The 20,613-nt window shown below is 41.3% G+C and overlaps 1 protein-coding gene across 1 annotated transcript in view; it reads right to left on the bottom strand.

Annotated features, from left to right (window-relative positions):
• Window positions 1-715: 715 nt before the first annotated feature.
• Window positions 716-20,613, bottom strand: part of gpr158b (G protein-coupled receptor 158b) — a 73,984-nt gene continuing 54,086 nt past the window's right edge. The window contains exons 8-13 of the mRNA XM_084368655.1: window positions 14,524-14,662; window positions 8,583-8,688; window positions 5,810-5,956; window positions 5,099-5,342; window positions 4,252-4,808; window positions 716-3,529 (exon numbers count right to left, since the gene is read on the bottom strand). Coding sequence (XP_084224781.1) covers window positions 2,588-3,529; window positions 4,252-4,808; window positions 5,099-5,342; window positions 5,810-5,956; window positions 8,583-8,688; window positions 14,524-14,662 — 2,135 coding nt within the window. The 3' untranslated portion in view covers window positions 716-2,587. The remainder of the gene's footprint in view (window positions 3,530-4,251; window positions 4,809-5,098; window positions 5,343-5,809; window positions 5,957-8,582; window positions 8,689-14,523; window positions 14,663-20,613) is intronic.

Below are 20,613 nucleotides of genomic sequence, written 5' to 3'. Positions count from 1 at the left end.
AATAAGATATGTTTTGTTTGAAAGATCAGAATCCGAAGAGTATCTTAACTAGTTACAACAGCAGAAGAGGCGATGTAGCTGAGCAAAAAAGTACAATATTTCCCTCTGAAATGGAGTCATAAAGGAGAACGTACTGAAGTGAAGCACAATTCCCTCACAAACAGGTTTTCGGTAAATGTAGTAAGTTTCCACCACTGTCTAATCTAGAGCATCAGGAGTCTCCACATGGTGTCAGTGTTGTACAGACTACAAGAAAGACACATAGCTCCTACAGTAGAATTGACAGGGCTGGTTGAATTGGACATGTGGCAGACAGAAGCAGGTATTCAAAGGTTGAAAGACTAACAAATATGTTACTTTGTATGAGACATGTACACACTTGACCTTTTTGGTCACTGATGGTTTAAGAGTAACATTGAAAAGTGGTTGTAATGTTTCATGTTCAAAGTATTTTTTCTAAAAGATGATGATGTTTTGTATACTTGGTATCTTTGGTGATCCATGACTGAGCAATCGACTGTGTATAAGGAAACAGCAAACAGCCTCTGGCACCACCCTCGAGATGTTAAGACAGCCGATTGGTTTCCGTTCTGTGAGGTGATTCAACCTTCGCGGTCTAGAGAAAGCACTGGCAGGTTGATCAAGACATATGGATTATTACTGTAAACCTCACACAAACAATATCGAGCACAACAAAGAAAGTCTTGAAGCAAACTGGGGCTTTATAGAAAGATTTAATCCAGAGTTGAGAACAGGGTATTTACTATATGTACATGCAACACAATATGAATGTACAATATACTGTAAACACTCCCATGTGGACGCTACAACATGTTGTAACTTCTTGGAGCAACACTGTACAGTATAACAAGCATAAAATACATGAAGTGGGCAAGTTACATCATTCCATTTCAAACAGCCTAAAGCCACCAGATAGAAAAAACCATGTGAGAGTTAGAGAGAGTGGTGGGTCATATTTATTTATCAAGCCTTTCACTTTGTGGATGCTCTTTTCTGAATGCTCAATGGGCAAAACAGATTATTTACACCTTCACTCAAAATGCTTGATGAATACATGACAACATCTGACATCTAGATTGAAAATCCCATGTGCTCCCAAGTCCTCTTTAAGTATCTCATAATATGTTATTTTTTTAAGCCTTCTGGTGATTGTATTTTCACTGACATGCACACACAGCCGTAATGAAGCTGAACTGTCTACCGTGTTTGACGCGCTGCATTAGGTGTTGACCGCGCTGCATTAGGTGTCAATGGTGGGTGGCTGATCGCAGGACAGAAAGGCTGACTGTTGTTGTTCTCGACGGATGTGACGTCTAACTGATAAATGACTCACTTTCTATCAGCGAGAGGGTGGCAAAGAAACGCTTTGGTCATGCATAGTCGTGGTTTTAGCGATTGAATATGTGCAAAGATTTGAAGGAAGGTGCATTCAAGCTGATGTAAAACGGGCAACTAAGTGACAGAAAAAAATGCATTATTCACATCATCCACCCTAGTCAGGCTTGGTTTTGGTCCTCCGGCACATTTTTTTTAGACGTGGAAATACTACAGCCTCTGAGAAGGGACATCCAGGGTGAGAATATGGAGTAAACAGTAAATAAATATCAACAGAAGGGAGAGCCTCGTGGATATTTCAGTACTGCTCAACTGTAAGCCGTTTGAATAGGTGTGTAGAGTATTGATGGCGATGCACGTCATTTCAAAAAGCATGTGGTACGTAAGGAGACAAATACCAGAAGCAACAACATCAAAAGTTCCATATTTGAATACAAGTTAACCAATAAACATTCAGTTATTGGATGCTTGACAGTTTGCCACATGCAATGAATTTTTAGAAAAATACACACCGTATATTGAGCATTATTACGGAAACATACAGTTTTTCTTGTTTTGAAATGAAGCCATACTACAATCCTTTGTTATTCCTGTGTTCCACTAATCAAACAGATCATATTATGAATTATGCATTTGGCCTCAAGGTAAGACATCACAGCTGTGTCTGGGGCTTTGGTCCTGCTTCTCAGAGCTGATAGCTCATTTTTTCCTAAGGTCTTTTTTTCCCCCTGCTGCCTGCTGGTTTTCATCATCAGCATCTTTATACAGTCAGTCTCCACTGACTTACCACGTAACGTAGAATATCATCGGCGTAACAAAAGAAAACATTCGTCTGAATTCGATAAGCTCATTCGGTGAAGCATTTACTGTGTGACTAATGATTGTCTGATCTGTTGGTAAATATAGATATGATTCATTTTCTCATTATGTAATCAATGTGATAGAACATACGTACAATGTAACTTTGACAAAATGTGCAAGCAAAAGTGCAGACTGAAAAATTCCTTTAAAGTGACTTCAAGGTTGCATTCAATGCAATGTAACAACGACACGTTTGCTGTTTAGCAAATGTTTGGGTTGCATCGATGGACAGCAGAATAAATGTTCTTTTTCCCATTCAGGTCACCCAGAGAAAAGCTTTCTCATCAACTGCAGTGTTCTGTCTTTATCAATGTGTCCTCTGTGCTGTCCGTCTGTGAATACAAAAAAAGTACAATCATCACACCAGTCATCATGCCTTCCCCCCGGAGTCTTGCTCGTGAAAGTCCCAGGGGCAAACATCCGCCGTGACTGCCGCTTTGTAACTAGAACTCAAAGAGCTCTCTTTCTTCTTCTCTGGTGATTTTTTAGTCTGAGCAAAGCTGGTGTGTGAGGGCTCACCCCCCCTCCTGTTCTCCATGGCCTCCGGGTCTCTGGTGGAGCTCCTCCGCCGCTCAGAAACCGGCCCGCCGCACTCCGACGACTGGCTGACCCGCCTCCTCTCCGACTGTGGCTTGCTGGAGGAGCTCCGCCTCTCTCTGCTTTTCTCCCTCGCTTTCTCCCTCTCTGCCTTGTAGTTGGACGAGCTGGAGCCTTTCCGTTTCTTCTTGTGGGTGGTGGGGCTGTTGCATGTCTTCTCCTGCTTCGGCGAAGGTGGGCTGCTGTAATCCCACGGGCAGATCTCAACCATCAGGGAGGGAGGCTGCAAGAGGCTCCCGGTGGACTTGGAGTAGTCTGAGTGGAGCCCCTTGGGTTTGCCGTCAGTGGGCGTGACGCTTTTCTTACGCCTGATTCGGTCTGGGGAGATGGAATCTGAATCTCCTGCCATCATGGGCTGCTCATCGAACTCCCAGGGACAGACGTCCGGCTTGAGAGGGAGAGGTGACCTGGGTGGCCGAGATTTCCGCGTTTCCCTTCCGTCCTCCCTCTCACTTCCTTTATCTTTGGAGCGGCGTCTGTTGGAAGGGGACTGGCCTGCTTTCTGCCTCTGCTGGGAGCGGCTCCCTTTGCTGATTCCAGAGCTGCTGCTGCCTCTCCGGCCACTGGTGGTTTCTCCAGGAGCGATGGAGACATGTTTCTGGGCCTTTGCTTCAGATGGAGTCTGAGGTTCTTCCAGCTCCCAGGGACAAACCTCGGACACATCGTAGAGGTTCCTGCCGGTTTCGGAGCAAATGGACGGCTGGCTGCCACTTACCTGTTCAAATCAAGTGATAAAAAAACACTGTAAATCAATTACTGCATTAATCAAATGATTTGAGAGCTAAAGAGGGCTGCAACTACCAATTATTTCAAATATATAATATTACGTAATCAGTGAACTGATTATTTGAATCTATGGCAGGTAAATGGAGAACATAGCGGAGCATTTACACTGGCACAGTGTCTGCTGTAAGTGTAAATAGGCAAAGTTTTTTTTTTACAACTTGCTTTGTTGCTGTCAAGTGGCCAAAAAAAAATGTTATTGCCAGTTTAAAGGCCAGATGTTCCAACCACCCAGACACATAATATGGTCCCACTGGGATGCTTTTGGTAGGCCTTGTTGATTTATCAGTGTCCTTCCTGGTCTGAAGTCTGGACAGAATTCAAATGATCCTCTCCTCGTCTGGCCATTGAAACAAACAAAACAGCCTCAGCTCAATCTCTCTATTCTTCTTCTCACTAATAAGATGCTTTATAAGAAAAGGTCTCCATCCACTGACATGTCATTGGTATTTCCAGAATGAGCTGGTAAGTGGAGCGTGAGTTAAGAACTCTGATTTCTGAGGTAAAGAAAAAATCCAACAAAAAAAAAGCAAATCCTTATATTTAAGAAGCTGAAAATAAATTACTTTGAAGTAATTAATCTATTAACACTTCAGCGCTACAGCTCAACAACATCAATCAGGTTGGATTTGAATAAAAAGAGGTTAAAAGTACCTGTTGTTTCATGATGCCCATCTTCAAGGGACTCTTGGAGTACTCCACTGACTGGCTGATGATCATCTTGGGGTAGTGCTCAGGAGTCTCATCCACCTCAGACAGCATCCTCTCCTCCTGCCCCTTCATACCCTTCTTACTGGCGTCCTCCACGCTTTGCGTCTTGTTGGTCAGGCCCGGCATCTTCTCCTTGGCACTCGCGATCACGCTCAGAGACTTCTGCATGATGGAGGTCCGCAGGTGGACTGGTTTCTTCTCGTGCGTTAGGTTATGAGCGCTTGCCGATTTCCAGAACAGTGGGACAGACTCGGTGGACTCGGCTGGTTCCAGTCTCGGAGGGGTTGCAGCTGGTTCCAGCTGCTTCTTAGTGTGTTTCCGGCCAATCAGGGAACCCAGAAGAGATCCTTCCCCGCCATCTCTAACGGGAGTCATTTTGTCTCCTGCAGTCGAGCCAGTCTGGCTTCCAGTTTCCTCGTCCTGGTCACAAACGTGGTCATAGCTGAGTGATTTCTTCAAGCCCATGACTTTGTTCTTCAGAGAGTCATCGCGAGATTTGCCTGAGGTCAGATTAAAGGAGACATCATTTCCTCATTTTCAGGTCCATCACTTTATTTTGGGTTACTACTAGAATAGGTTTACATGCTTTAGTGCTCAAAAAACACATCGGTTTGCTCATACTGTCCAGTGCTGCAGCACTGTGTTCCCCCGTCTGCCTGAAACCTTTATGCTTTAACTCGTTGAAGAACTCACATTTACATGTATTAAAGGTTAAAACTCAGTTAAATCATCCGAACTTACATGCTGCTTCTGTGGCGCTGAGATGAAACAGCTGGAACCATGACCTTACCGTGGTGGCTCGCTTCAAACGGGTTCCTCCTCAGGGTGCTGCGGTTGCTGCCGTGTTCGCTGCCGTCCTCACGGCTGCACTGCCGGTGTATGTGCATGGTCTCTGGGATCTCTGTTATCCGTTTCATCAGGGAGCGGCCCAGACCTTTCTTGGAATTGCGCTTCTTTTGGAGGTGCGGGTTGTTGGCGAGCATCTTCTTCCGTTTGTAGACTTCCAACTGGGCGTACAACTTCTTCAACTCATCCTAGAAAGAAAAGGGACACTGTGAATGTTCAGCGGCTTTGAAAGAACTTCCTACTGTGTAGCTTTTTGATTCATTTTTTCATGATTATAGCTGATTTGGTACTGGTACAAGGGGTGGAGGACTGAAGAGTTTTCCTTTACGCTTATCTTGACTGGCTTCGGTAAGAGTATGATTAAGGGTAGAGCTCGAATACTGTTGATCTGATTGGTTGGAGTTTGCCTGTGATAGATGATGGTTCATGACTGATTGGTTCATCCAATCATCTGTCAAGTAGTTCTTCAAAGTCCCTGCCATTTTACAAACAGTTGTCTTTCCAGATGCTTCTGACAAACCAACCATCTGACCCGTCATGTTATTATATACACTTTTAATGGCTCCGACAATCCGTCTCATGTGTGACACCTTATATAAGGAGTAAAAAAATAATTTGGAAGCATATTCAGATCGCGCCGTGAATGCTCCTTTACCCGTATGTCCTCGGGGTCCAAGCTGTGCTCGCTCCAGGCTGAAGTAATGCTGTTGTTGAGGTAAGAGCCAGATCTTCCCATGTCCAGCTCCTCCTCGTAGGCCTCGGTGGCGATATCATCCCTGGCCTGTGTCCCTTTGGACAGGAACTAAGACAGATGGAGAGCAAGGTCAAAGAATGACATCACTGAGTCAGCGGGAAGGGTGAGAAAAAGATGTAAAATTGTAAATGTAGCTTCTCAAACGAGATAAGCCCGGCCTGTAGGACGCCTCTGATTAGATTAATCTTTTGACAGTATAAATATGTTGGTTAAAGAGGTCAGTTGAGGAGGGCTGTTGGTGAAAATAATTCTACTGCAGCAAAAGATTTACTGATATTCATTTTATTCAACAAATTAGTTACTTTCCTCTCCACGATTTACTTTGTTTAACTTAAATTACTCTTTTCTGCAAAAAAAATATAAACTGCAGAATTTGGAAAAAAGCACGTACATTGATTTATGTTTTTCTATGTTAATCATTTAATACTTTCTAACTCCAAGTTAAGTTTTTCTCAAGTTAATTTCTATCCTTTGACTGTTGGTGCAAATATATATCCATATATATATATATAGATATACTGTATATATAAAAGAAAATCTGTTTTTTCGTTACTGAATAAACAAAACTTAAAGGACAACACAATTCCATACTGTTTTACTTTGTTTATATGTGGCGGACCCTGCCACCTTTCTAGCTTCAAACAGTGACCTTAATTTCCTCTGAGAACAGCTTGTTTATTCAGTGATGGAAAAGATAAATATTTCTAAATTTGTATTATTACCACATTAATATTGTAAATATTAAAATTCTGAGTTTTAATTTCATCTCCAAAACTACAAAATTAACTAAAGTGGCCCTTTAATGGATCTGAAATGGATGTGAAATCACAGTTACTTACATTTAAATAAACTTAAGTTACTATGTTAAGTTGAAAGTTTTTTCTCATTATTTTATTCACTGCAAATATGCAAATTGTGTATAACAAATTCAAATGTATGCAGCTCAGTTTTTGCAGCCACTAATCACGTCCTCACTTGGAAGTACAGAAACAAAAGGTGAGATATGGTTGGATTATTACAATAACAATTATTACAATAACACTTTCTATCGAGAAGAGAATGATCTGCAGTGATCTGTCTGATTTCAACTTTATCTTCAGGGCCAGATAATTTAGATTTGCTTGAATAACAAATCTGTGAACAAAGAAAGACCAAATATTCATTCCATATTCAAGAACAGACGCTGTGTGAGATTAACACCCTCCCATTGTGCTTAATTATCCCAGTGTACCCGACCGACTTCTGAGGTGCCTAATTAAGAAAGAATGAAAGAACAATGAGTGCTGATGGTGTATTGTATTTCTCACACAGCGGGAGAATTAAATGTTTTCCATCAGACTTGAGAGATTGCGCATAAAGACACCCGCGGGAGCGCTCAGCTAAATTACAATAACCACTAGCGCAGTCTGAATGAGTTTAAGGTAATGGTAGCAAATGCGCCTGTGTGCATCTGCGTGTATGTGTGTGTTCCAGATAGCTAATATCAAATTAACTTAAGATGATTAATGCATTGTTTTGCACACAAGCTACAGTACAGCAGCAGCCATTATGGAAATCTCTCAGTACTGAATAGACCCATTACAATCACAGTGTTTTCCATCATTTAAACAAAGAAAAGTTAGACTTCATGCAGCTCTTTAAATGGCAGCTGCTTCTCTTCTGAGGATTGGTTTCCCAAATTCACTGCATCTTTGCTGCCTTCAACATGTGTAGCGCACTATGACAATCTCTTTCACTCAGGTTTACTAGTTTTCCATCTCTCATATTTATTCCCATTTTGTACTCTTTTTTTCTTTTTCTTTAGTCTCATCTTTTTTTGTTAAATACTGAATAATTTTACCTCTTTGGATCTCAAACAGTTATTCAAATTAAACAATGTTAGAGGGTTAAAGGGGCTCTGTGGCACTTCTGTGTTGTGGTAGAAGCTGGTCGTGTGTTTATGTTAGCAGGCTACATTTGAATGCTAACGTTAGCTTCAGTTGCTCTCTGTTAGCGGAGTGGAGAGAGACACTGAGACGAGGCACTCCAGAACGTGCATGAAGTCACATCTTGCTGACATATGGCCAATAAAAAAGTGACATAGGACGCCTTTAAAGGGAAAACATATCTTTCCTTGGTGGAACTACAAACAACTCATAAACATCTGAAACATGAAGTAGTCCCAACCTCATTTTAATTTGTTGTAAAGAGTCACAAGGTAATTGTTTGGGAAGCACTGGTTTAATTTTAACAGTGTGTATTTCTTAAGCTTATCATATGTTTATTATGCAAAATCTTAATCTATAAAGTAACTAGTAAAGCAACATTACGTAGAAATTTGCATGTTGTGCGATTTGGCGCCCCCCACAGGTTCTGAGTGCTACACCACTGTCATAAATGCAAATCCCAGGTCTGTGACAGTTTCTCAGACGTAATGTAGGTGCTAACTACAAACAAAACTCATGACATCATAACAATGTTATGTGTTGAAAACTCGTATGTTGAAGTGAACATGTATGTAACGCTGTGATCCTACCCTCTCACTGAAGTTACATAGTGCAGAAACAAGTGATGGGGGGCGGAGTGGCTGAGACAGACACCATTCACCCTGTTACAAGACACTGTACCGTCAACATGATTTTGAAGCTGTTATTTTGAGGTGAAAAAGTCGCATAATGTTGCTTTAAAGTGTTACCTTTGGGATGAGCAGCAGGCCCAGAGTCACAGTCACAGTCAGATGAGTGTGAGCAAAGAACAACATGAGCATCCAGTCGGGGTGCAGCCCCGGCACCAGAGAGAACCTGCAGAAGAGACAAACATCAACATCATCACATTATCAAAGGTAATATTTGTTGGACCGAGTGCTCGTTGTGTGACTGTGAAAAACACTCAGACACACAAACACACATCAGAAGCAGCCTGTAGTGATGTGAGTCTCTGGATGCGGAGAACAGAATGAAATGTAGGCTAACACCACAACCCTGAAGCCCTCCTCTTCCATAAAACTGTAAACAGAGGCAGGGAAACAAACCTCGGGGAAATTATTAAAGTAGCAGTATTTGGAACCATTTTCTTCCTTTTGAGAGGCTTCTGTAAAGGATATGACTGATCTGTTCACCTGAACTCGAGTGCAGTGAATTTGTGTTGAGGCAAGATACACTTTAAACATGTCACACTACAGTATAGAGCCACAGACAGCCCCACAGATAAACACTTTTTTCCAATAGACTTCGGCTATGTTTAAACCTTAACAATAAGGTATTTAACTGTGTTTTTGCTAACTGGCAAATGCTAGTTTGCTAACATGCTAACTAAAATGTTGAACATGGTAAACTTGATATAGATTTGTCATTGTGAGCATATGAGTAGCCTATGTAGAAGTTAGCATCTAGCTTAATATGCACCAGTGTGTGTGAACACAGCCTCACAGAGCTGCTAGCATGGCCTCTTTAGTCTTACTTTCTTATTTTCTGCTGTTTCATCCCACATTGCAGAGTCTTTCTATGTCTGCCTGTCTGTCTGTCTCTGTGTGTGGCCCTCACCTGGTCTGTAACCTGAATTACCTGGAGCTGCCCTCCAGGGTTTGGCTCATTACCGTTTGCTCGACCATCACAGTTTCCGAAGTAGACCTATTATCAGCATTTATCCTTTTGGCTACAGTGAGATATCGACAGCTCATACAGTGTGTTTTCAGCTTTATGTGTAAAAGAGGAGCTGCAACATTTTCCAAAAGATTCAGTGATTTAAAACTGGCCTTAAATGATATGACATGATACTGCGTTTGGGTTGGTAACCTGCTAAGATTTCGCAGGGCTACCGTCTTCTCTGTATGGACCCTGACTGCGATCTGGACCCTGTACAGTGAAGAAATGAAGGGTGTAAAGTGCAGCAGGAATGAGTCCTAAAACCTAGAAACAAGTTACCAGGTGAATGGGTTGTTTGAATGGATTGTCGTTTAACTGCTGAAAATAAGATCTGTGGTTAACACAAGCTTAAGAGATTTTCTCAATTTCTTCTATGACATAAAATATGCAAATACCCCCTGATCTATTTAAAAAGCATTTAAATGTCTAATTTTAAAAAAGAGTGGTTGCTTACTGGCAGAATGAGACCACAGATGTTGTCAGGGCGTTAAACATCATTAGGGGGGACCGGGTGCAAATGTAACATCTTAAACTGCTCAAAGCAGAAGCAATGCAGAGCCGTGACATTCATCACGCACATGGTCTTTGATCCCTCTCTGCCTGCCAAAGGACAAACTGATGTCTCATACCTGTCTACCTGGTTTTTTTTGCCAAAGCTCATTTTTGAGGTATAAAATAATTTCTTTGGTCCTTAGTATTTTCCTCATACACTGTTAACCTTCAAGGTCCTTGAGTTTAAATGTAATAAAATGTTCTAACAATGTAAGAAAAGTGTTTTGTGCTCAGTTTAAATCCCTGTTCACAGCAACGATCTCTCTGAGCCAACTGATGTCTCACATATACAAGTTCTTCACTATAAACTTGAAACTTAAACTGGAATGAATAATTTATTATATTAAATTGCTTTGCAAATATCTCTATTCTTGAGAGTGTGGGGGCAGATGTAACATTTGACTTCTTGTGCATTAATGAATATTGTGACTTCAGTTGCAAACTATTGAAACTCTAATTTTATAACTTGCAGAATGATCAGTTTATAATAAAGTGTATAGTGTAGTAAGGCTTAGTGGTGTGACGATGAAGCCGTAGTTTGTTTATAGCCTATCCATAGCTTTTTTCTTCAGGTGATGTCATTTACGTGTCATAAAACATTTTGAAAAATGGTGTTCATCTGTGAGGATCAACATCATTTCTTGCGATAATCCAAAATTAAATTAACATAATCCCATAGGCTTCTTTTTTGTTTCGGGAACCAGGGCAATGCTACCTTTTGGGATAGCCTACAAAAAAAAATCCCTACAGCACTCTATAGTTACCTAAAATACCCAGCCTTGATTGTACATGTCGCCAGAGGGCAGCCTGGACAACTAGTCACACCCACATGCAGACTTACTTTATGTAGAAAGTAGACTGATGTGATTTGATTGTCCTTCCTGCCCTTCACTGGCTGAGTGATTACAGTAAAATTGATTTTACTGCTGGTGTTTAAAGTTTGGCACGGTCAGGCTCCTGCTTGTAGTTTTGTTTACCCCCATCAGTCTGCAGAGCCAAGGATAGAGACTGTGCCCCATTTTAAATCCATCCATATTTTCTTTTATCTTTTCATTCTCCTGTTTGTCACTTTGTCGTTTCACCACTTTAATCACTTCTTTTAAATATCTGTTGCTGTTATCTTTATTTTTATACTGTATAGCTATTTGTCACATTGTTTAAAAAGTGCTACATGAAATAAAATAGTTTGCAGCGCAAAGCGGAGACATTGTTTTCTCCCAGCATCAGCATTACACCAAATCAATAATTTTGCACAAAGAAATGGCGTCCCATTTCTGTCACCGCTTCCTCAATCCAGCCACGTGCAGAATCTATGTCAAAGCTCACAGCAGCGATTTTGGTCGCTTGTGGCGTCCTTTAAATGCCTCGTGTCATCATTCCCATCATTGCAGCTGTTTCAAATCATAGTTTGTATTGTTCTCAAGAGCAGCAGTACAGGTAATTGCTCCAATTATTGCTGCAGAATGTTAAAAGTACACAAAAGCCTAAATGGGCTCTAACAAGTGGCTGCAACCCATCAAAGCCAGACACCCTGACGGATAAATCAACACAGTTATTAGACAGTATCAAGCTGAGTAGTGTGCCTTTTGTGTGTGTGTGTGTGTGTGTGTGTGTGTGTGTGCGTGAGAGAGAGAGAGAGAGAGAGAGAGACCTAGAGAATTGTTTTATTGTTGTTCATCAGAGGTCCGCCAAGGTGGCTCAGACGGTGTTGGTCCTTTGTCATCGCTCCCAATTCACATCCATAATTCACATTAGGTATCCAAAAAAGCGTAGTGTGTGTTTTCATCAATGCCACCACACCACACACACACACACACACACACACGCTACATCCCGCACAAGTCCAGCCTTATCTCTGGGCGGCAGCAGCAGACTGACTCTGTCAGCTCCCCAAAAGCACTCTCATGTTTTATTCCCCAGCTAACAGGAACAGCTTGATTTATAACTGTTTCATACCACTGATGAAGGTGTCCCCACCGGACTTTGCGGTTTCTCAACAGATTAAAAGAATGCGATCTTTTCCTTTTTGTCCAGCTGAGCACAATGGACCTCTGCCTAAATGAAAGGATATTCAATCACCAGCGGTTTTTATCTGCAAAAGTGTGACAAATGGAATTTTTTGCCCCGGGCTCCTGCAGGCACACTATAAAAACCACCTGGCCATTTTTTTTATTCCCACTGCAATAGGATTGACAAAATAGTCTTTGCTTTAGGAGTCTTGTAAAAAATGTGGCTGTTACTACTTCTACCATCCACCATCCCAACTCAGACTGTCTAAACCCATAAGAGCATAAAACATATCTTGTCTGTACGTAAGCTCCCAAGAGACACAAGAACGCAGAGTTGCGAGTTTTAATTTACCAAGTTGAATCTGATTTAGCAGCTCGATGAGATGATTCAAGCTTTTACAATATCATCTCTGAGTGGGGCAGTAATGGAGTTTTCCAAACCTCCCACATGGATCTTTTTCAAACAGACTACCTTCAACTGTGTTACTAACAAAATTGTAAAATGAAGAGAGCACGTGGTGTAAAACGGACAAAAAATCTATTATGCTTTTCAATCAAGTGTCTCTGCAAGCTGATTTTCACACAACACAAACATGAATTTGCTGCCTGAAGGGAGAAAATCACATTGATCAAACCAGACTCCAGCCTGCCTTCAAGAACATCGACAACACAATGATGTGTAACTTAGTTTTGAGATAAACTAGCTTATAAAACTAGCCTAAGCTGTTGCTGCACTGTGAAAGAAAAACGACAACTTAAAAGGTGACTCCAATAATTTTGGCTTTTTAGGGGCAGCTAAACAAGTTAGAAACACAACATTAACATATAATCACTTTTTAAAGTTGTTATATCCAACGTAAGCAGACATGTAGCGACATTAGCATTCATTTGGAGTCATGTCTCAAGTCATTTACCCCTTTTCGCTCATTTTTGGTCTCCACCAACCAGGTTCACCAGCTACAGTAGGTGTGAGTGATCTTGACAAAATATAACATCATGATCAATTTAATTGCAATCTTGATCCATAATCCTAATAGCGATCATTTTCTCAATTTTGAAACAACATTGCATTAAAGATAGTTTGGCAGAAACTTCTCATTCACCATGCTGCTAATCGTGTTCATGGATTTAATGGTTTACTTCCTGGTTATGCGGCCCGATGAATATGAGCAGTAGAGTTTGTCCTACCGGAGAGTTCTTGCTCTGCCCATAGAGTGGCAAGAGTTGTGATGTTGTCAAACCTAAATGGATAAAAAAAAGTAATAATTTTCCTTGTTTGCAGTTTCAGGTGGCCTATCAACTGATTTACAAATGTCTCTTCTATAACGGCTGTCAATGGGAAAGTGCTTTTTGGCCCAAAGGGGAATTTTTTGCTGCAATAACGCGAGTGGCCACTGTGCACTGTGGCGCTGCTGTGTCCAGGTCTGTAACACATTCATGCTCACGATGCATTATTCACAATATGTCACCCAAGGAAGAGCCACGTGAAGTAATTTGTCCAATCAGCAAAGCCATCCAGTTAGCTATATCTCTCTGTTGGTTTATTCACGTAGTTCAGCTAGTCATTTAAGTTATGTAAGATTTGCAAACATAAGTGAGACCACAATCTGAAACAGTCAGCTCGGCTGACCCTCCTTAGCCGCTAACTCTGTCTGTCTGCCGTTTGGTTGAGCTGGTGGTGTGCAGTGGGTTTATAACGGCTTCTATGATGAGAACGGTGAGTGTGAATGGAAACAGTGGAGTTGTCGATGATAATTCTCTGTGCGTTCACCTTCACATTACACAAAGTTATTTGTTCCATTGTTAATACTGGGTGAATATTGTCGATGTGAATTAAAGGGGAAAAAAATCAATGAGGTTTTGGTGACATCCAGCTTATTAAATATATGCCGATTACTCAATAAACAGACATTTGAAATCCTCACGTTGTTTAATTGAGTATATTACATAACTTCCCACCTCTAAGTGAGAGTAATAAAATAGACCGCTCCAGGGCAAATAGAGTTTATTTTGGGCTCTGGCACAGTAGATCTATGCTGTGTCTCCGCCGGGGGAAGAGGTTTTTTTATTCACCCCCTTTCAACCGGCTTACCCAGGCGCTGCTGACACCTTTCATTTCCCTGATGAAGCGGGCGGGTGAACCCTGCCTTTCATCTGACATGTTGAACACTTGTTATACTCTTTCAAACAGGCAAAAACCCCTACCATTATATTAAACAACAGCTTGTGCTGCAAGGAGGGGTGAAGTCGTCTAAGTCCTTTGCTTTATTTCATCATTACCATCACAGATATGTTCATCAAGAACGTTTAGATACTTGTTTCATATCCCCTTCTCTCTGTCCTCCCTTTATCTTTGTCTGTCAAACACCTCTTCTCTCAATGACTGTTCCTTCCCGCTCGTGCCTGTTTCAACCCCATTTTCCATACCCACCTGATGATGTGGAAGATGGCTGATATGAGGAGCTCATTGTAGATGGCCACGGCCATGTAACGTGGCTCGTGGAAAGCCGAGGGTACGGTGCGGACGGCGTAGCAGAGGTACACACCCCACAGCAGGAACAGGAACTCCGCTGGGAAGCAAAAAGAACAACAACAAAAAAAGTGTCACAAGGTTGTTAAAATCTTTATTGTCTTTTCATTCCTTTTCTAATTAGGTTTAGTGTCTTTAGGTGAGAGTTTGTATACTCCTCAAGCTGAGACAATATGCAATCTAGAAAGTTGGATTTTCTTAGTAAAATGCCTCTCGTTAGGCTGGAAACTTTTAAAAGAACAAAGTACCAAAATCAATCTAAAGCTTTAAACCTGCAGTGTGAGACATTTACATATAAATCAAGGTCTAAATTCAAGCCTACGGCTAGAAAAGTCTTTGTGTTTCACAGTATACCAGAGCTTTTAGATCTGGAGTCTGTGGCTACGTACCCACACTGGTGCACTGGGAGCAATGTGTTTTATGTCAACCAGTAAAGATTGGTTTGTTTGTGTAATTAGGCGGAGACAATAGTTCTGCACTGCAACAGAAGTTCTCATGCGTTTAGTGCGAAGCTAGGGTCGGGAGGCAATTAGTTTAGCCTTGCTTAAAGGCAGGAAGCAGGGGGAAACAGCTAGCCTGGCTCTCTCTAAAGTTAAAAAATGATATTCTTATATTCAATAATTATATTCTCACCAACTCCTGTAAAGCTCACTGATTAAAAAGCTGCATCTCCACTGTTGAAATGCCGAAAGCGGAAATGTAAAAATGAAAATTTGTGGTCTTCGGATTGTTAATTCATCCACCCAGCTAGCCAAAAACGGCGAGTGACCACAGGTTAAACAGGCTTCTCCAGGCAACTAGTCTGTCACTGTAACTCTTCCTGAACTGGTATTTTTTTTGTACTTTTCAGTTTGTGTATGGATGACACACACGAGAGACAGCATGTTTAAAATCGGGCTTTAAAGGCGATTAACCCTGTTTTTTAGTCTTTGTACTGGAGCTCTGTACTCAACACACAGACATGAAAATGTGATACATCTTCTCATCTAACTCTCAGGGAGAATTTTCCCAACATATATTTTCAAAATGTTCAAACCTTCTCCTTTTGAGCATTGGTTTAGTCTCTGTTTTATCTGCATGTTAAATGCATTCAGTACTGTTCTGTTACTCAGGGCAAAAGAAGTGGATCCTCATCCCTGCTGACACTCTGACAGCATTGACACCAAGAAGTTAACTTCAGATTTAGCAGTTCCTAATTGAGTGAGGATTCCCCGTGTTTGCAGTGTGTCCCCCAAGAGAGACGGCTGCTTCCTTGACAGTGTGTTATATTCCTGCTCTCGTCTCATCTCACAGAGGACACGCAGCGATTCACACGCAAGATGTATTTAGAGAGCTAGCTGTCTTCACAGCTATCAACACATATCAGAATAAATATGTGCACAGATAGCTCATCATCACCTAAATTGTCAATGTAATAGAATTCTAAAGAACATCAGCCGCAAAAAATCAATATTAATTATTTGATACGTGATGGAGAGGACTCATTTTGCAGGGATGAAATTATGTCTCGAAGCAATCTAATAGATATTTGCTGCTCTCTGGTGTAGAACAAAAAGATGATGCTTATTTTACTGCCAGGGGAAAAACCAATACACCACCTCTCTAAAGTTTGGAGTCACTTAGAAAAGCACATTTTTTTCAATCAAAATAACATTAAATTGATCAGTGATTCAGTCTGGCCATTATTAATGTGGTAAATTACCATTTTATTTTTAAATGACTATTTCTTTTCGCCTTTTTCTAATGAAATATGTCAGAAGACCATTTTCAACAACCATCACTCCTGTGGTCCAGTGGCACATTGTGTTAACTAATACCAGTTTCTCACGTTAAAAGGCTAATTGATCATTAAAAAAAAAAACCCTGCAATTATGTCAGCACAGCTGGAAGCCTTTTTGCTGATTAAAGAAGCAATGAAATCGGCCTTAAGTATCTGGAGCATCATCATTTTTTAATTCGATTATAGTCTGAAAATGGCCAGAAAACTTCTGAAACTCGTCAGTCTTTTCTTGCAAGAAATTGCCAAGAAACTGAAGATCTCACAAAACGGCGTGTACTACTCCCTTCAAGGAAAAGCGCCAACTGGCTCGAACCAGAATAGAAAGAAAGTGGGAGGCCCCAGTGCACAACTGAGCAAGAACAAGTACATCCTAGTCTCTAGTCGGAGAAACTGGCGCCTCACAGGTCCTCAACTGGCAGCTTCATTGAATGGAACCTGCAAGATATGACTCCAGGATGCTGGCCCTCTAGGCAGAGCAGAAAAGAAAAGGCCATATCCTAGACCGGCCAATAAAAGATTAAGATGGGTGAAAGAACACAAACATTGGACAGAGAAAGACTGGAAAAAAATGTAATGTGCATTTGAGGTGTTTGGATAGCATAGAAGAATTTGTGAGACGCAGAACAAATGAAAAGATGCTGGAGGAGTGCTTGATGCCATCTGTCCAGCATGGTGGAGGAAATGTGTGTAAAGGGATCTTGAATAAGGAAGGCTATCACCCCCATTTTGCGCGAACGGTACTTGATTGGAGCCAACTTCACCGCACAGCTCGAAACAATACAAGATTTATTCAGGGAAGAAGCAGTCACCAGATCTCAACAATACAGAGTAGTGGTGGGAGGAGTGTCGATCAAGCCAATCCAGCCTGAGGGAGGAAGACCTTTGACAGCTAATACCAAAGGTCTGCAAGGCTGTAATTGTTGGAAGTTCTTTGACGAAAGCAAAAGTTTTACAGGCAAAATTATTATTTCACATACAAGTCATTACTTCAAACCTTGTCCGTGTCTTGACTATATTTTCTATTCATCTGCCAACTCAATTGTAGTTTCAAATAAATAATACTGGTTAAAGTGCACTGTGTAGTTTTGGGGGATATATTTTATTCAGAAGAGAAAGATCTTCACTGACTGATTTGTTTCATGCCTAAACAAAATAAATAAACAAACACTCTTCGTTTTCATGACTGAACAAACTGAATAAACAAACTGACCTTAAATGACAGCACAGTTTCATACCTTTTTACTTTGTTTATATGTGGCAGACCCTGCCACCATTCTAGCTTCAAACAGTGTTCTGGGGACCTTATTTTCCTCTGAGAACAGCTTGTTTATTTGTTTGTTTGTTATGGAAAAGTGAATGAAATGAATATTTCTGAGTTTGTATTATTCTTCTTCTCCAGAACAACATAGTGCCCCTTTAAAATTCTAAATGAGCATCACCAAGTCGGAGGTTTTCCTCCGACACAGGCTTTTATACGAGCGTGTTGTTTTGTTTGCATGCAGCGAAGAGCACGCAGAACTGAGCCAAGGACTGTGTTAGCATATAAGTCCATAAAGTCTTTACAGTGATTATAGTCCATTAATATTCATGAATAGACCTAGGCTATAAATCATCACTAATTACATGGTACTTAGCCTCTGAATCGGGATGCACTTAGAGCTGCTTGCAAGAAGGGAAGGATAACAATTCCCACTAATGCAGATTAATTACGGATTCAAATGAATTCCTTATTGTTGACATTATCAATACTGTTTTGACTCAGCACCATTTCGCTCTGCATTTCATGACAAAATAGGAGGATTTATTCATTTCTGGAAAGACAAGTGTTCCCTTGTCAGCATTATGACTAAACAAGTGAAAACACAGAAAAGCAATTAGTTGAATTTTCACAAGCGTGGCACTGCACCGCCGCTCGCAGTGTTAGAATCCTGCAAGGCAGCTTCGCGGGGTGTTTCCTGTCCTTCAGTGTATCCCCGGCACAACAGTGTGTTCTCACTGGCTGTCAGAGCGAGCAGCAGGGATCCCTTATTTCCTGTGTCGTCTCGAGCGCGCACCCAAATGCGCACCGACACACACAACACAGACAGAGGGATTTTTTTGTGCTCTACGTGTTTTATTCCATCTAAAGTGTTTGTTCCTCTCTCTGAAGATGCTGCGCTCCTCCATCCTGTCTCCTGAGTGTCCTTAGCTGTCCTCCCTTCACCAGCTTCCGCCTCTTCTTCCTTCCCTCTCAAGTTCTCCCCCTCTCCCCAGCTGGTGGAAAACACTCTCTGCATTGCTGCCCACATCCCCTCAAGCTTCATACTTCACAGGCTTCACTCTTCTTTTTCCCTGCCACTCTCTCTCTCTCTCTCTCTCTCTGTGTCTGTCTGTCTGTCAGTTTTCAGAGGCAGACCGAGCATCTCTCAGAGATCCATCCTTTCCTCCTTTCCAAACAGGATTAGTCTCCCCTGCTGTCACACTGGCTTCAGCGTGGTGCCCGTCACTGCCTCCTGCTTCAAGACTCGGTCAGTAGGAAGCTACTGTATCACTTACACAAAGCCATCTGGGAAAGCACAGGAAAACCGATGGGATAGTACCTGCAGCATCTTACCAATACTGTCAGTCTCCATGCTTGATAGGTTGACAGTGAAGGCTGGTTATTTCATGGACTGTCTCCGAGTCTGGAGACACGGGTCAGAATTTTGCTGAAGGTTTTGGGTGGTCATGGTCATTATCTGTGGTCATTTTCAGCCACAACTATGACATTTAAAGATACAGTATGCAGTTAAACACAATGGTCTGACATATCTGACATTTGTACTGTGCTTATTTTATGTACTGTCTTGCTTTTTCTCAGCATCCCTGATAAACAAAATCCACCCAGCAGTGACTTCTCACAGCCAGTCGGACGAACTGCTAGTTTTGAGTAAACTCAAGCTGTGGCTTTCTTCACTCTGCAGCCCAACAGGAGAAAACATTAGTGAATATGTTGGTATTACATGAAAGAATGAGACATACATGTTAGATAAACGAGATCAAAAAATAACATCATACAAAAGGAAATGAAAGTGTATGTATGTGAGCAGAAGCTATGAATGGATATTTATCATTAATATGGATTACACATCATTGCTGCCATGCTTTAGTTTTTTTGGTTTAGTTATTCCCTGTTTTATTTCGATAGATTCATCCTCGTGTGTCATATTTCAGTCCTCGTCTTTCCCTCTCTCTTTGTAAGTTAGTCTGTTCTGTTCCCTTCTTCTGATCTGCACTTCTTTTTTTTTCAGTTTTGCTGCTCACATTTTGAACTTTGGAAAACAGAGAGCGGCTGAGATGCTACGTAAACATAACATTTGATACACGGACGTGGGAACTGGGGCTGCAGCACCTCATAAACCATCAATTGATGAAAAAAGCGTGATGCAGACTCTCAGCAGGGAGAGAGAGAGAGCTCTTGAGGACGAGTGAGACGGAGGGAGCGTGAGAATATGAACTTATCCACGGGCTATAAAAACTGACTTTGATCACGAAGCCTAACGTTGCTTTGTTAGAACCGTACTTCAGACTGGAATCTCTGTGGCATACAGGTAGATCTGCTTTATGGTGTCTCATCTCCTATATTAAACGTCTGTATCCGCACTGCACTTGTGTTAACGTGCCGCTTTGGTGACGGCTTGTCAGTTGTATAATGCGTCTCAACATGCGTGCACTTGTGATCGGATTCAAATACACACATATATCATTAGGACACAACGTTTTAACACAAAGAGAGAACTAATTTAATGTATAACATGTGCCGAATTTACAAGAAGGCCCAAATAGTTCAGAATTTGTCATAGAAAGCGTTAATCCAGAGTTTTAAAGTTTCTAATAACTCAACATCTCACAAAATGGAGCGATTTTATATGGGAGTCTGGGGAATTTCGCTCCCTCTTAATCTTCTTGCTGTTGGCTGTGGTTGATGTGGCTGCTCTGACCTATTATATGCTCACGTTTGCTGTCTGCTGTAGTGCAAAAGTTCTCAAACTGTTGTTATTTACTGTTAAATATCAGTTATTCTGGCCATTCAAACCAATACAAATTATTAATGTTGCGCACTATTTACAATGAGGCAATTCTGGGTCATATGAAAACTGTTGTTCCATTAAATTATTACGCTTGAATCAGAGTTGAATTGAAATATTAAGGAGGGTGTTGCAAATCATCTCAAAGTCATGTGGAGGGCCAAA

Source organism: Pagrus pagrus, assembly GCF_965226575.1.
Source record: "Pagrus pagrus genome assembly, chromosome: 12".
Taxonomy (NCBI): domain Eukaryota; kingdom Metazoa; phylum Chordata; class Actinopteri; order Spariformes; family Sparidae; genus Pagrus; species Pagrus pagrus.
Note: the sequence above shows the minus strand (reverse complement) of the source record. Positions and strands in the feature narration are given on the sequence as shown.